Genomic DNA, 15,038 nt, shown 5'->3' with positions numbered 1-15,038 from the left:
TCTTCATTTTTCGATCGTAGCTTCCTCTTTTCTGACTGGAACCCAGAGTTTTCTCGCTCGCGATCTCATACTGCTCGTCTTGGTGGCGTGCTCACTCGGGAAGAGGGAGCACATGAGTTCCCTTAATGAACTCATCGTCTGGCGTGACTTGACTGATGAACCATACCTATTCACCGTGCTGCTTCGATGATGCGACCGATCATGACATCCTCGATTTGTCAAAGTGCTACGGATACAGGTCTTGTAGAGAGCGAGATGGGCAGGGGAGGGATTTGGGACGGAAGAAAGTCGAAAACTTCAGGAACAAAACAAACTTGTCGCCCTCTCTCCTCAAATTGGTAAAGAACGGCGTGATACAGGTCTCTCTCTCTTGCGTATATCTCTGATTGGACGAAGGGAAAATGTGAGTAGGAAATGCACAGTTCCGAAATTCGAGAGTCCTGCTCCCTTTTCATTCATTCATTCCCTCCTATCCTCTCATCGTCGTGAAGTCCGCTCCCATTCCCACCGGCTTCCCTCCTCCAGGGTTCTCTTCGCTCTTCTCCTCATCCATCCCAATCTCTCTCTCAACGCTTGCTTCCCCTCCCCTCTTTTCCCACTCCCCTACCAGTTCCTTGAACCTCTCCACCCCCTCATTCGCTTCCCTCCCTGGTTCGACTCTACAAGGGATCCAGTTGACGAGAGGAGTTAGGCCTGATTCGTAGTGACTTTCGCGGTGGTAGAGTAAGAGACCCAGTGGTTCGAATGGGATTTGAATCGATTCTTGTTTAACTCCTCCTCCAGTTGAGGCTGTAGAGTTTGATGAGGAAGAGGAAGGGGAAGAAGGGAGTAGTACGGTGATTGTAAAAGGAGAAGGCTTTGAAAGGGAATTAAGAATAGGAAGTAGAGTCGAAGGAATCAAGGGAGCCGAATAAGTCGGAGCAGGTAGAATGAGGAGTGGGAGTTGAGATGGAGAACGTTGAGGGTCTGGAGGGAGTGAGGAAGGGGGAACGTAGTATTGAGTCGAGAGTTCGGATAGTTTCGAGGAAGTGAAGAAAGCTCTGTTTTCACACGGAAAGAGGGTGAGAGGGATTGAGCTAGGTAAGAAGGGAGAGAGAGAAGGACAAACCGGAAATCAGCTTCACATTCTACGATATAGTTTCCACGCCATTTACAGGTATCGAGTACCCAGAGGATCGAGAGCTCGCGGTCCTGGATAGAAACGAGAAAGCTCAAAGACTCGTTTTTTTGATCCCAAGAGTGTGAAGAGGAGACGAACCCATACTACATCGAGGAGACAATCACCTGGTAGTATCGAGTGAAGACGACCCAAAGTGCGACTGTGAAGAAGATCGATTGACTCTCGCTTCAGTTTTAGCTTCAAGACGCGAGTGAAGTTTGAATCGTGCTCACCCAGCTACTCGACTGTACAGAATCGTATTCTTCCCCGCTGTAAACGATCAGCTCAAAGCAACCATCAGCGTTCAAGTGACGGACGGTTAGTCGAGCTCGAACGCTCACCTGAATCGTTCGTAGTCGCGCACAAACACCTCTTACCCTTCGGTACGACGCTCAACCTATAATCCCTCTCCAATCCATTCGGTAACACTCCTTCTCTCAAATCGAGTGTTTCAGCTTGAGACAGGAGGTTCTTCGCCCAGGATTTGAACGTCGGTTTATGAGATTTTCGTTTTTGTTTCGAGATTTGCGGGGACGGGGTCGTAACTACCCCAGTCGACTGTCCAGATTCGTCGGGAGGGAGTCGGGAGGATTCGATATCGGAAGAATCGGAGGCTTCAGAGCCAGCGAGAGAGAGATCTTCAATATCGAATAAATCGCGAGATGAACTTCTCGCGGCTTCAATCGCATGAGTTCGACGCTAAATCCTCCCTCCCCCTCTCGTCATTTCAGCTCTCCTCAAGACAGTACGTGAGAGGGAAAAGAAGGGGAACTGACGAGTTTCTGAGCGTCGAGAGCTTGTTTCCGTCGTCGTTCTTGAGCTGAAGAAGGGGTCAAATCTGAGGAATGGAAACTTTCGCGACGATGGTATGGGTCTTGATGATTGCTCATTGTCGTTGGATAGCCTCTTTGTAGAGGTTCGAGCTGAGGAAGTGACAGAAAGAGAGGAAAGAGATGAAACTCTCGAATGTCATTGAACTCTTCTTGCTTCTCATCACTTGCGACTTCTTTGCCCAACTCAGCACGCCTCCTAGAAGATTCCAGCTATGTCAGAACCCCAAGCAACTCCTCCACCTCCTCCCCCCGCCGACGGTGAAACATCTCAATCTCCAGTTCCTGAAGCAGCAGCACCTCAACCGGAACTCCCAGGCCCTGGAGCGTTCCTCAAGAGTGTAGTTGGACAACGAGTCGTCGTCCGACTGAACTCTGGCGTAGATTACAGAGGTGCGTTCTCCCCATGGTCATCGCCCTCTCGCTCTCGGCGCTAGACTGATGATACCACGGGAAACGATACAGGTGTATTGAATTGTTTAGATGGATACATGAATATCGCGTTGGAAGGTACCGAGGAATGGGTTCATGGAGTGAAAACGAACGAGTATGGAGACGCTTTCGTGAGAGGGAATAATGGTCAGTCTTCCCTTCGCTCCCTCTCTCCACTTGGTTGGACTGATGACTGATACTCCCTCGAGTGGGATGCAGTGTTGTATATCTCGAAAATGGCTTGAATCTGAAAGAATTATACCTCCTCTTCTCTCGATTTTCGTTTTTCCTCGAAACCAAACGACGAGCATTCACGAGGCCGAGAGATCAGTCATCCAATTACCACTTGACAACAGGTAGCAAGATATTGGGGGGTATAGACATCAAGGGGGTTTCTTTAATCGCTCTACAAATAGGCTAACCAGTCTTGCGAGAAGCGAGGTTTTCGTTTCGCGTGTTCGTTTACCATCCATTCTCCCATTGAACGATTCTAACGTACTCATCGCATTCCGCCGTATCGATCATCTGATCCCTCCTCGGACTCGACCTCCAATACGCCGTAGAAGGAATCGAATGAGAATCCCATTCTCTCATCGGTTCCTCGGATTCTAACTCCTCTTCTTCCTCCCCGCCTTCGCGATAGATGAGATCCCCCTCAGGAAGAAAGGGGACTCGTTGATGTTGCTCTAAGGATTGTCCAGTCGAGGGGGAAGATTGGCTCGGTTCAGCAGTAGTCGCTTGAGAACCACGTCGAGAAGAAGGATTCGAAGGATTTGAACGACTCTTCCAGAACGAAACAATCGAACTGAAAGAAGACTTGGTACTGCGGGGAGAGGAAGAGGATTCACTACTGAGGGGTGTGACGGGTGGACGTCGAGGAGGTCGAGAGGAGAAGGAATTGTTCGAAAGGGAGAGAGGAGGAGGAGAGGAAGATTGTCGGGCTCGAGAGAACGATGGAAAGAGGTGAGGTAGACTGCTACGATGGGTCGAGGTAGATCTTCGAGGTGAGAGAGGCGGAGGAGGAGGAGGAGAGGTTGAAGTTGTTTCTTCGGCTCCATTTGAAGTTCTTTGCTCCTTTTCCCGTCTCGAGAACTTGAGAGATCGTACAGAACCGAGAGAAATCGATCTCCTATGCTCCTTCGTGTCCCCTGAACATCAATCGCGTGGAGTCAGTGCAATGCGGAGGGAGGAGAGAGTGGAAGAGATGAATGAATGAACCTCGAGCTGATGAAGTCCCTGTGGCTGGCCTCGTGTGATCGAGGGACCAGCATGACATTAGCTAGCCATTGCGACCTTTGCGGTACGATCCTGTAGGTTGTCGTAAAGCTGAATGAGGGGAGAGAAGGAGAGAGAGAAGAGATTGATCGATTCGCAGGAGCCGAAAGAAACCTGCTGACTTGGCAATTTCGATAACTTTGCTTTCTTACGTCCACTGCTTCGCCTCTACCGTCTACCATGCCAGGTTGCAGTTCCTGTACGTTCCCGGTCCCACCAAGAGTAGCTCAGGAGCTCGAGACCGTCCGCTGGCTTCGCATTGGGCTGTCTTACGCCGTCCCGCACGAGTCTCGTAAGGTTTTCAGGTCTCGTAACTTGTTCGAGCTAAGGTGCTTCACGACGGTCCACTCAGTTCAATCTCATCCTCGGCGGCGTAACTAGCGCTAAAGACGCTCACTTCTGAGTCTTTGCCTCGCGAGCTTTCGTCTTTCCGCGCTTGGACCGATCGACCCTGCTTCCCTGAGCCCGATCTACCCTCTTGAAGGCATTCAAAGGTACTCTCGACGGGAGACTGCAGCTCGAAAGGGGAACTGGCCACGAAGCGACAAAGCTTTCACAAGAAACCTTCGCAAGCGAGACACCGAGCTTTCCGTGTCTATTATTGAAGTTCCGCGAACAATGTCAGAGCAGCCACTTACAAAGACAAACGATTGGCTTGTTGTCACGGCTCCTCGGTCGACAGAGTATGACCAGGTTTTACTTGAAAACTGGCGGCGAAAACATGATTTCGAATCTCGGGCACGTCGATAGATTTGCCTGACACTCTCGCTTGACGGAGAGACCCTTGAGCAACTTCGTCTCTCGGTCTAGCAACGTACACGAAGGAATCTGCGAGGTAAATCTTTCATTTACAAGATCGAAAAAAGAGTCAAGAATATCAAAACTTGGGGGGGACAGCGAGAAAGACAGCAGACATAGGAAGACAGGAGAGATATTACTGCGAGAGAGAGAGAGATAGCGAGAAAAAAGTGAACAGAAAGAGAGACACAAGAAAGGAGAGAGAAGTTTTGAAGAGGAAAGTTGTTCTCGTAGACTACGAATAGTCCGAGGAGAACGAGAGGTATACGAGTGGTTCAAGAATACGAAATCGGTGATACCGAACGTGTTGAGTTTTTGGGAAAAGAATTAGAGGGAGAGAAAGAGGGGTTTAGTGACCGTTGGGTTCGCCGTTATAGGTATCTGTTTCATAGCAAGAGGGTCAGCTTCAGTCAATATCGAGGAAGAGGTAGTGATACTTACGACTGTTGAGAGCGGCATCGGCAGCTTCGAGGTCACCTTCGGAAAGGATTCGACCTTTTCCGTTTGATCCAGTTCCTCCGGGAGTCGTGAACCCACTCGTCGAAGCAGTCGAAGACCTTCGCTTGAGAACGAGGGGAGGGAAGTAACCGGCATCTTCGTCCTCTTGAGTTTGGTTGACAGATTGCCAGAATCGATTTCCCATGTAATCCGAAGTTCCTAACCCTTGCATTTCTTCGGTCAAAGTCGCGACGTCTCCGGGAGTCATCAAACCAGAAGTGAATCGAGGCGAGGCGGGAGCCGACATGGGTCGAGGAATACGTTGTTGTCCGTCTTCGAACGAGAAATCGTCTTCGTCGAACGAATCGGGGTAAGCTCGTCGGAGAGCGAGTTGACGTGCCTTGGCGTATTCGAGTCCCATTCGTTTCCAGTCGAGCAAATCGGATAATCGTTCGGTACGGTTACGTTGGTTGATACGTTGACGACGGGTCTTTTGACAGAACGAAACCATTTGATCCGTCAATTGGTTGACCGAATCTTCAATCGACTTCATACGACGGTCGACGATCTACATGAAGAGGGACATGTCAGTGCTCGCACTCAGCGCTCGAAGGAGAGAGTTCGACTAACGTAGATACCGTAATCTTGAGAATCTTCGAGAAGATCTTCCATGAAACCTCCAAATCCTGACAAGTTGGTAGTGATGGAAGGGACACCCATGACGGTACATTCAGCAGGAGTGTCTGTACGACGAAGCGAGAAGATCAGTCTTCATTCATTCAAGTCATGAGAGAAAGGATTCGGACTCACATCCCCAAGGTTCGTAGTAACTCGGGAAGACTCCCAAATGACAACCTCTGACAAACTCTTCGTAATCGAGTCCCAAAATCGGGTTGTTCGAGTTCAAGAACTCGGGGTGGAAGATGACCTTGACGCGGTCGGAATCTCGGTTGAACAATTGAACTCGACGGATTTGGTTCAAGATGGGGTCGTTCGCGTCGTCGGCCATGTTGTGAGTGACGACGGGAGGGAGAGAGTTGCGACGAAGGGCGAACACTCGTCGTTTGAGGAGGATCTTGTCTTCGGCGGAGAGAAGTTCAGCGGGATCGGGAACTTCCGTACCGTGTTCACTGTACATCTTGAAGATCATCAGTATCCGACACGAGATGTGATGAGCTAGTGACATACCCAGTGTATCGAGCAGTCTTTTCGAACAATCGAGCTCCGATTCGGTTTTGAATTTCGGTAACGGTATCCCTCAATTGTTTCGTAACGGCTTGACCTTTGAGAGCTTCGATCGTGTACGAGTGAGTCGCAGCAGGCATGATAATGAACGCGACGACCGTCATTTTCGTTCCCATTTGCTTAAGTCGGTAATTGAGACCTGCGGAGAGTGAACGAAAACCGTCAATTCGACTTTCGAAGAGGAAGAGAGAGAGAGAGAGAGTGGGCTTACGAGCTAGGGATTCGATAAACATGTCTACACCCTTGTTACGGTACTCGTATCGACCAGCAGTGAAGAAGTACAAAGTGTTGTCGAGATCGAAATCGTAATGACCGTAGAAATGACCTCGGATGAAATCATTGATCTTTTGTTTCGAAACGGCGTGCAAGTTTTGGAACTCGTGCATCGCAGAGAATTTCGTCACGTTGAGACCGTTAGGAGTGACTCCATCTAATTCGGAGTCGAAACGAAGTGAGTTTGCGTTCGCGAGAGAGACAGAAAGGGAGAAGAGACGTACCAGGCTTTCGCTTGAGCAAATGCTCCGATTCGTAAGCGGTAATGTGAGATACGGTCGTGAAAACGTCGGCACAGTGAGTCGCCGATCGTTCGATACAGTATCGGTGGTAAATTCCTCGTTTCCCAGCTTCTTGATCGACGTCGAAGTAAGCGAGGTTGTTGTAGAAATCGACAGATCCAGCACAGAGGTATCGACCGAGAAGGGTGGCGTGAGTGGTGCTGTAGGCAGCGATGACGATGAGCTGTCGTTTTTCGGTACGAACTCATGGAATTCGAAGCTTACAAGATGGTAGTAACGTCGATGTGTCGTTTCCTGCAGAGAGGAATAGCGAGTCCGACTTGCCATTCGTGGAAGTGAGCTACAATAGCTTTCGAGCGTTCTCGAGCCGAGAACTAAATAAAGATCGCTCGAGCTGGGGTCAGTGCCTCGTTCAATAACCCTGTAAGCCAGCGAATGGAAGCTCACCTCTCCCAAGAACCACGCCGTCAAGTAACCCAAAAGGATCGTTTCATTCGTTTCGGTATCGTTCGGAGGAGTTGGGATTCCCGCCAAATTCCAAAGATCTCCTTTCCATTCGTCGAGTCGATTCCATACGGATCCAGTATCGAACAAGAGTACTTTCGGTCCTCCTTCGATGAGCCAACGTCCGTAGAGGAATTTGACTCCTCGGTCTCGCATCGAAGAGAGAGTTCCGACGAGCGCGGCTTCGGTAGAAGTTTGAGCGACGGGTTTACCATCTACATGAACGCTTTCGTGAGTTTCGTGTCAGGGAAAGGGGAGGTAGGGAGAGAGTTTGGCTCACCGGCACCAATAGGAGAAGGTTTGTCCCATTCGATCGCTTCAACTTCCATCGGCGCACTCTTGTAACTGAGAGGACCGATCAAAGTGTATCGTTCACCGTACTCTTGACATGTTACTGGAGCTTTCGTCTTGATAACCGTGTAGATACCTCCGACTGAAAGGAACAGCGGAAAAAAGGAAAATGTCAGTTTTCACTTTCTTTTGTTTGCTTGCTGAGGTTGTTCGTTTCTGATCTCGTCGCGTGTTATCCAACACTAACGGCGCCCACATTCTTCGCTCCGTTCGAGCTCAGCAATTTCGCCGTCCTTCTCTCCTTCACGGACTCCCGTTCCCTGAACATTTCCCCAGTCTCTCCCTCCCTCCCTGATTCTGCACCTTAACCGAGTTCGAAAAGCCAGGAGGTGAAAGGGTTTCTCTTGGATTTCGCCGACCGATGGGATCTCGAGAAGATGGAGGCGGAGGAGATGGAGAATATTCCTGCGAGCTCCCTTTTCGTCGTCAAAGTGGGAGAGAGAACGAACCTTTGCTGTAAACGAGGCAAAGAGAACCGAGGGTCAGTGAACGTGTCCTCGCGTTTAGACGCGCGAAGGATTTCAGATTCGACGGTCTCGAAGACCGACGGAGAGGGGGAGAGAGAGAAGGTTGAGAACGAGAGGGAAAGGGAAACTCACTTTGCTACTTCCCATGCTACTTCAAAGCTGTATAGTCGAGGTGCAGGAAACGACAGAGAGTGAAATGATCACGCGCGTGGGAAAATACAAGAGAAAGGATGTGGGAGTGGGAAAGGGAAAATGATGACGAGGGGGGAATCGAATCAGCTGTCTCCTCGTTTCACTGTGCGTAGAGTATGGTTGGTGTGTGTACGTACAGGAGCTGTAGGAAGTAGAATAGATGGGTCAGTAAAGGTAGATCAATCGAAATAGAGCGGGGAGCCAGAGAGGATGACGGAGAGCGCGCGGAGAGAGAGAGGGGAGGAGAGAGAGGTTGATCATGTGGAGCGAGAGAGAAGGGAAGAGAGCTTACATGATCGTGTACAGACCGTTGGGGTTGACTCATCCTTTGCTTGCGTTTACTGGTTGGTAGGTCGAGTAGGGCGAGGTGAGGTGAGAGGTGAAAAAGAGAAGCGGAAGCGGGAAGCGAATGAATCTCATCTGCCGTCCACACTTTCTCGAAATTTTGTCGACCGGGGGGCAGACGAGATTTCTCTCACTCTTTCTCACTCCCATGCAGCAGGATTCCCTCTCACGATCAGATCACATGCGATCTTTGCGAGGATCTTTCAGGCCGTCGTTTCTTTCGCACTTTCGCATCTTTCACGAAGCGCCCACGCTCAAGCCAGATCATTCTCCCTCAGATTCGCCGGTTCGTGGCGATCCCGTTTCATTTGCCCTGCAGCGAATTTCCCCAACGATCCTCCTCCGCAACAACTTCGAAACTCGACGAACGAAACGAAGGAGTTCTCGTTTTTTTCTCGACCTTCCCTTGACCTTCCTGCTGCAGACCCAACCGGGTCTCCCGGTCAATTGCGCTTCTCCTGCTTCACCCTTTTCGTGTTTGTCCTGCTAGTCGAGATTAGAAGTACTTGCGATGCCGAACGTTGAGCGGCGGCCAAAGGAAAGGAAGAAAGGAAGAAAATAGTTGATGTGTCGAGATCGATGTTCGTTTCGTTCTACTTCTACTGATCCCAATCGAAGTGGTTGATCCATCCGAGTCAATGAAATCCATTCGCGATCTTGAAATCCCCCGAGAGAGCCAGGAGCCAATGACCCGAAACGGTTCGGAGCTCCTTGGAGGAAGAAGAGAAATGGAAAAACCCGATCGACGAATTCGAAGAGAATGAAAGAAGAGAAAATGGAGAAGAATAAAATGGATCTCATCCTTCCATTTGTCTGATACAGTCTTCCATCGATTTACACTACTCTACACTCCCACCACCGACGTTCCACAGAGTTGCGAACGCAACTTTGACATGAGCCAAAATTTGTTGGAAATCGTACCCAATTCTTTCGCTCAAATCACACGAAGAATGATAACACCTGATCGTCGTCCCCCCTCAACTTTCCATCAGTACAAGTCAAGTAGGAAGAGATAGAGCGAGAGTCATCGCCTCACGGATCAGCGATCGGTCCATTCCTCTCAAAAATCCACGTCGAAGCGATCCCATTCTCCACGAAAGATTGATGATCCGAGCAACAAGCCCCGGTACGACCCACTACGAGTTCAGGGACGTATTTCGTAGAAATGTTACCGACGAGGTAGGCGGCTTGGGGGAGTCCGATCAGGTCGGGGAGGGCGAGTTGGGGAGGTTCGTGAGGAGCTCGATAACCTACATGCGAACACCGAGGTGTCAGAGAGCGACGAGTTAGAGTGAGAGTGAGAGGAGAGGGGGAGATGAGGATGAGGACGTACCGACCATATCGACTTGTAACATCCAGATTACGTCTTCTTTCTTTTCTTCTTTCAAGTGTTTCGCGTACCAACTTGAACCTAATAGACCTTGTTCCTCGCCAGCGAACAGAGCAAGAACTATCATGACCGAACGAAGGAGCGCTGTGAGCAGAAGAGACGGGCAAGAGGGGACGAGGAAGAGAGCTCACCTAGTTTCCGGGAGAAGATCAGGCGGTTCAAATGGATGTGTCGTGCGACGGCGAGAACGAGAGAGGTTCCGGATGCGTCGTCGTCGGCTCCACTGTAGAACAGAAGGAGAGGATTGTCGTCAGCCGGTGATCAAGATCTAAGAGATCGATTTTAGGCTTTTAGTGACTCACGGTGCAGTCGGGAATCCAAAAGACTGTGATTATCTCGACGTCCCATCAGCTTGGCACAGAAGCAGCGAGCTGAGCAAGAGAGAGAGACTCACACCACGACTATCGTAATGCGCCCCCAACACTACCGTCTCGTTTCCCTCCGACAGACCCTTTCCAGATCGATTATAGATACATTCGAGCATCGAACTGAACCCATTTAGGAACGAATGAGGAGTGCAGGTGAAATCGTAGGAACGCATTTGAGCTACCGACGAACAGTTTGAGTCAGTTTCGACCCGAGGAGAGGTAGGAGAGGGGAAAAGACGGACAGAGGAGCCATTTCGAGGCGGAGATAGCACCTGTAGACATTGAATGACGAGAAACCCACTGTAACAAGCGATTCGCTCGTGCATTAGTCGAGTCGACATGAACGACGAATACGAAGACGGGAACCAAAAAAAAAACTGACTCTTTCATCCTCCTTCAAACTCGACTGATCCTCCCCACTCAACACCTTGACATCCCTCTCAATCCCTTTCTGCTTGATCCCATCGAGCAACGCACTCAAGAGCGGTTCGAATTCAAGGTTTTTCAACCAACTTTCAATTCTCTTTACATCTTTCTCCGGAACTTCTGGGAACTTTGGTCCATCCCCTTCTACGGCGAGTCTAGCATTCGAGGAAATGGAGAGCGAGGGAAAGGGGATCGAAACGAGAGTTAAGAGAGCGGTTGAAGGGTGAGAAGTAAGGAATTCAAGTTGTTCAAGCGCGACTCTCGGGTCGGAGGATAAGAGGTGGAGGGATCCTTCGGAGGCGTCTCCGTTACTAGGGAGGGAAGCGAGTCGAGTAGGAAGAACGGGAAGGGGTGCGTTGAAAGCGATTTGAGAGCCTGCCAGTGAAGAGGACGAGGAGGGATCGTAGGAGGTTTCGGGGGTGAAGCGCGTGGGGTCGGAATTCTCTAGTTTGGGGAGGTGTAGCCATACTAGTCGACTGAGTGCAGAGCCTGAATGATCCAGGGAGAGAGGTTGTTCGTCTTCAAGTTGAATGACGACTCGATCCGTGTCCTCTAATCCGGCTGTTGAAGCGACGCATGCTTCGTCTAGGTAGTATACATCCGATAAGGTCGATACTCCGATCCGGGACAAGTAGCGAGCGCAAGGAGAGGTCGAGAGAGATGAAGATCGAGTGTCGCGAGGTTGAAGGACGAGCGAAGGTCGGGAAGTCGTAGGGACGGCCGTGGAGAGTGCCGATAAGGCTGATAAGAGTATGAGGGACTTCATGGGTTGGAAAGGAGAGGGAAAGAACGGAAGAGGCTTCGAAGGCGGGGAATCCCACGAGGTTTCCCTCTCCTCTGCCTCTTGATCTCGATTGAATGCTCAGAAGGAGCTTGAATCTACTCTCGACTCAGATCAGACCACAAGCATTCAGTATACGAACCATGTCGACTCGTTTGAAGCAACTTCGTTCGCTGTTCGATCAACACAAGATTGACGCCTATCTCGTAGATTCGTGAGTACACAGACGCCTAGATCAGCCTGAGACTATACTGACTCTTTAGGCATGAGTAGTGGAGATCGACACGCTTCAGAGTACCTCGCAGAATGCGATGAAAGACGAGTGAGTCCTTCCCTTCCCTTCCCTCTCACTGCCGCGGCAGGACCTGACACTGTGTTGCTTTACAGGCATGGATCTCTGGATTCACTGGTTCTGCCGGTACTGCGATCGTACACAAACAAGAAGCGTTACTCTGGACCGACGGAAGATATCACCAAGTGAGTCGAAATCTCCTCTCTTTTCCTCTCTCCTCTCTCCCCCGTTCTAACCTCTTCTCGTTCCTTCGTGGCTACAGCAAGCAGCACAAGAGATCTCCTCCGAATGGACTCTGTTCAAACAAGGACTCCCCAACGTCCCCTCTTGGACCGAGTTCCTCTCTACCTCTTCTCATTCCTCCAAGCTCTTCCCTTCCGGTTCTCGACTCGGGTTAGACCCAAACCTCCTCTCCATCACGGAATACAATTCACTCCTCCCCTCTCTCGAATTACGCGGGATCTCCCTCGTGCCGATTGAGGAGAACCTCGTTGATCAAGTTTGGGGTGAAGAACGACCAAAGAGACCGAAGGAAGAAGTGTTTAGGTTGGAGGAAAAGTTTGCGGGAGAATCGGCAGAGAGGAAGATTGAGAGAGTTAGAGCGAGGTTGAGGAAGGATGATGTGTTTAAAGCGGATTCGAAGAGTGTTGGGAAGAAATGTTGGGGGATGATTATCTCGCAACTGGATGAAATCGCTTGTCAGTTCCCTCCCTCTCGCTCGCTCGCTGATCACAGACTGATACTCTGGTGATGTAGGGCTACTCAATCTTCGAGGTAACGATATCGCCTACAACCCCGTTTTCTTCTCTTACCTCGCTCTCCCAACCTCTTCTTCCTCGAAACCTACTCTATTCATCGATCTCGATCAAGTACCTCAGCGAGTCTACGAGTACTTGATGAAACTCAACCTCTTGATCGAACCTTACGAAGCATTGAACGAATTCTGTCGCGAATTACAGGGGAAACTTTCACCAAACGTGAGCTCGATTCGTCTCTCATCTCCCCTACTTTCACTGATCTCCAGTAAATGGTCGTAGGAACTCGTCCTGCTGCCACCCCGTACCTCACTCTCCACCGCCCTCTCTCTTTCCCTCTCCCTAACCTCGATAGTCCCCTCTCATCTCTCCCCGATAACCGCTCTCAAAGCACTCAAGAACCCTACCGAACTCTCCGGCTTCCGGGAATGTCATAAACGGGATGGAGTTGCCCTCGTGAGGTATTTCAATTGGTTAGAGAAACGTTTAGGGGATGGAATCGAGTTGACGGAATATGATGCTGCGTTGAAATTGGAGGACTTCAGATCGTACGGACCCACTCTCTCGACTTCTGATCGAGTTAGGGGCAGAACTGATGTGAAAGAGGAGATGGATGGGCAGACAATTACCTCTATTCAAAGGATTAAGTTTCACGACGATTTCTTCGACGGGTCCAAACGCAGCGATCATTCATTATTCTCCTTCGAAAACTGATTCACAAATCATCGACAAGAACCAAATCTATCTTTGTGATTCGGGAGCTCAATTTTTCGATGGAACTACCGAGTACGTCCCGTCTCCCTTTTCCCTCTCGTCTCCTTTCTCTCCTCGCGAGCTGGAATTGACAGTTCAGAAACTTGTGACGGTAGTGTAACTCGTACTCTTCATTTCGGTACCCCCTCGGAGGAAGAAAAACGTTGTTACACTCGAGTATTACAAGGTCATATAGCGATTGGTTCGTTGGTGTTCCCGAGTGATACGGTTTCGGGGTATCAATTGGATGCGTTTGCGAGAGCTCCATTGTGGAAGGAGGGATTAGGTCAGTTCCGAGTGTTCTCTCGAAACGGGAGACGACGCCATCGAGCTCACTTCGCACGCGCTTTGGATCGCTGACTCTTGTGCATTCTTTTGTGGTTGATTAGGTTATAATCATGGAACGGGGCATGGGGTAGGAAGCTTCTTGCATTGTCATGAAGGACCTCAAGGATGTAAGTTCTCTTCTGTTCTCACTGCCTCTCGAGCTCGAGATCGTCCCGTCTTCCTTCCTTCCATCCGACTGGTCCGTCGAGCAATGACTGACTCACTGACATTCGCTGCTCTGAGTAGTGGGTTCCAAACTCACGGCGAACGACGCAAAGGTCCGTTCCCCCTCTTTTCCTTCTCTCCCCTCTGCCACAACCCTCGACTGACACTCTCTCGCGTGCGCTCGTAGTTACAAGCCGGAATGATTCTTTCCAACGAACCCGGTTATTACAAACCCGGATCCTTCGGAATCAGGATCGAAAGCCTCGTAGCGATCGTCGAGAAAGAAACCGAGAATCAATTTGGAGGGTTGCCGTATTTGGGAATGGAGAGTTTAACTATGGTTAGTCCCCTTATCCATCTCCTCTGTGTTCCCTGCTCGTGAATGTAGGGGGAGCTGACGAGGAGTGAATGAGAACTCGTGAATAGTGCCCAATCGCGACGAATCTCATTGATCTTACTCTACTCTCTCCCGACGAACTCGGTTGGGTCAACGAGTACAACTTCGAGGTGATGAACAAGATTGGAGCGCTCGTGAAAGAGACGGGGGATGAGGAAGCTTTCGAGTAAGTTTCACAGTTCTACTCCTTCCTCCTACCCTTCGATACTTCCTGGCGACGCTCGGCTGACGCGGATTGTGCTTGTGATTTATAGGTGGTTGGAGAAGAGTTGTCAGCCGCTCGAACGGGAGGGATGAGAGTGTGGCCGACGACGAGAAAGAGAGAGGGAAAGGATCGAGGGTTTTTGTTTTTCGCGTTTTGTTCGTTCGTTGTTCGTCTGTAACCTGTTGTCTGCCTTGGACTCGAGTGCAGTACCGGAGAGAGATTGAACCTGAACGAGCTGGAAGGAAGAGTGAAAGAGACGGGGAGCAAGCTCATAAATTTCGCAAACTTCGTCAAGTTGTTTCGGCTCGATTCCGTTCGATCTCGATGCAGCTCTGAGCGGGTTCAACTCCTGAGTGTAATATGGCAATCGCATTGTTGGCTTGTAAACAAGCTCAACGAGTTTCCACTTTTGACAAGACTTTTCGAACTTTGCAGTGAATTTCCGCGACTTGCGCGACTATCACAGAGCCTCAGCACCCGGGTGCTTTGCAATTCGATAACAGGGTTCAACGAGCGATGACTAAGCTGGACAAATGGGATTCTCTCCTTTGAACAAGAATGAAGCAAAGATCTGGAGTTCTCCCTACAACCTTACTTGAAGGAGACAATCGACTCACGGCCTAGTTGA

The 15,038-nt window shown here is 50.1% G+C and overlaps 6 protein-coding genes across 6 annotated transcripts; 2 read left to right on the top strand and 4 right to left on the bottom strand.

Annotated features, from left to right (window-relative positions):
- Positions 1-469: 469 nt before the first annotated feature.
- JCM6883_004786 (uncharacterized protein) lies at positions 470-2,049 on the bottom strand (the record flags this gene model as incomplete). Its single annotated transcript, XM_076630871.1, has 6 exons — positions 470-1,040; positions 1,109-1,191; positions 1,259-1,319; positions 1,393-1,429; positions 1,501-1,858; positions 1,936-2,049. The coding sequence occupies 6 exons, from the start codon at positions 2,047-2,049 to the stop codon at positions 470-472; spliced, it is 1,224 nt and encodes a 407-aa protein (XP_076489295.1).
- Positions 2,050-2,204: 155 nt separating this feature from the next.
- Positions 2,205-2,666, top strand: JCM6883_004785 (U6 snRNA-associated Sm-like protein LSm6; the record flags this gene model as incomplete). Its single annotated transcript, XM_076630870.1, has 3 exons — positions 2,205-2,382; positions 2,455-2,568; positions 2,641-2,666. 3 exons carry the CDS (start codon positions 2,205-2,207, stop codon positions 2,664-2,666), a joined length of 318 nt encoding a protein of 105 aa, XP_076489294.1.
- Positions 2,667-2,883: 217 nt separating this feature from the next.
- On the bottom strand, positions 2,884-3,697 carry JCM6883_004784 (uncharacterized protein; the record flags this gene model as incomplete). Its single annotated transcript, XM_076630869.1, has 2 exons — positions 2,884-3,569; positions 3,640-3,697. 2 exons carry the CDS (start codon positions 3,695-3,697, stop codon positions 2,884-2,886), a joined length of 744 nt encoding a protein of 247 aa, XP_076489293.1.
- Positions 3,698-4,843: 1,146 nt separating this feature from the next.
- On the bottom strand, positions 4,844-8,531 carry JCM6883_004783 (glycogen [starch] synthase; the record flags this gene model as incomplete). The annotated part of the gene is made up of 14 exons (XM_076630868.1): positions 4,844-4,875; positions 4,936-5,500; positions 5,563-5,675; positions 5,743-6,062; positions 6,121-6,316; positions 6,389-6,607; positions 6,675-6,892; positions 6,957-7,066; positions 7,140-7,411; positions 7,477-7,629; positions 7,997-8,001; positions 8,147-8,173; positions 8,344-8,348; positions 8,499-8,531. 14 exons carry the CDS (start codon positions 8,529-8,531, stop codon positions 4,844-4,846), a joined length of 2,268 nt encoding a protein of 755 aa, XP_076489292.1.
- An 859-nt stretch (positions 8,532-9,390) lies between these two features.
- JCM6883_004782 (M28 family metallopeptidase) lies at positions 9,391-11,501 on the bottom strand (the record flags this gene model as incomplete). The annotated part of the gene is made up of 8 exons (XM_076630867.1): positions 9,391-9,511; positions 9,588-9,801; positions 9,885-10,001; positions 10,073-10,164; positions 10,244-10,266; positions 10,336-10,487; positions 10,552-10,609; positions 10,692-11,501. 8 exons carry the CDS (start codon positions 11,499-11,501, stop codon positions 9,391-9,393), a joined length of 1,587 nt encoding a protein of 528 aa, XP_076489291.1.
- Positions 11,502-11,659: 158 nt separating this feature from the next.
- FRA1 (aminopeptidase P) lies at positions 11,660-14,502 on the top strand (the record flags this gene model as incomplete). The annotated part of the gene is made up of 13 exons (XM_076630866.1): positions 11,660-11,730; positions 11,790-11,838; positions 11,904-11,993; positions 12,071-12,506; positions 12,565-12,785; positions 12,846-13,111; positions 13,185-13,349; positions 13,433-13,602; positions 13,706-13,771; positions 13,890-13,921; positions 13,996-14,148; positions 14,235-14,371; positions 14,460-14,502. 13 exons carry the CDS (start codon positions 11,660-11,662, stop codon positions 14,500-14,502), a joined length of 1,899 nt encoding a protein of 632 aa, XP_076489290.1.
- Between the last annotated feature and the right edge of the window lie 536 nt (positions 14,503-15,038).

Source organism: Sporobolomyces salmoneus, assembly GCF_050403485.1.
Source record: "Sporobolomyces salmoneus JCM6883 DNA, S_salmoneus_JCM6883_v1_ctg12, whole genome shotgun sequence".
Taxonomy (NCBI): Eukaryota; Fungi; Basidiomycota; class Microbotryomycetes; order Sporidiobolales; family Sporidiobolaceae; genus Sporobolomyces; species Sporobolomyces salmoneus.
This window is presented reverse-complemented; position numbering and strand designations above follow the sequence as displayed.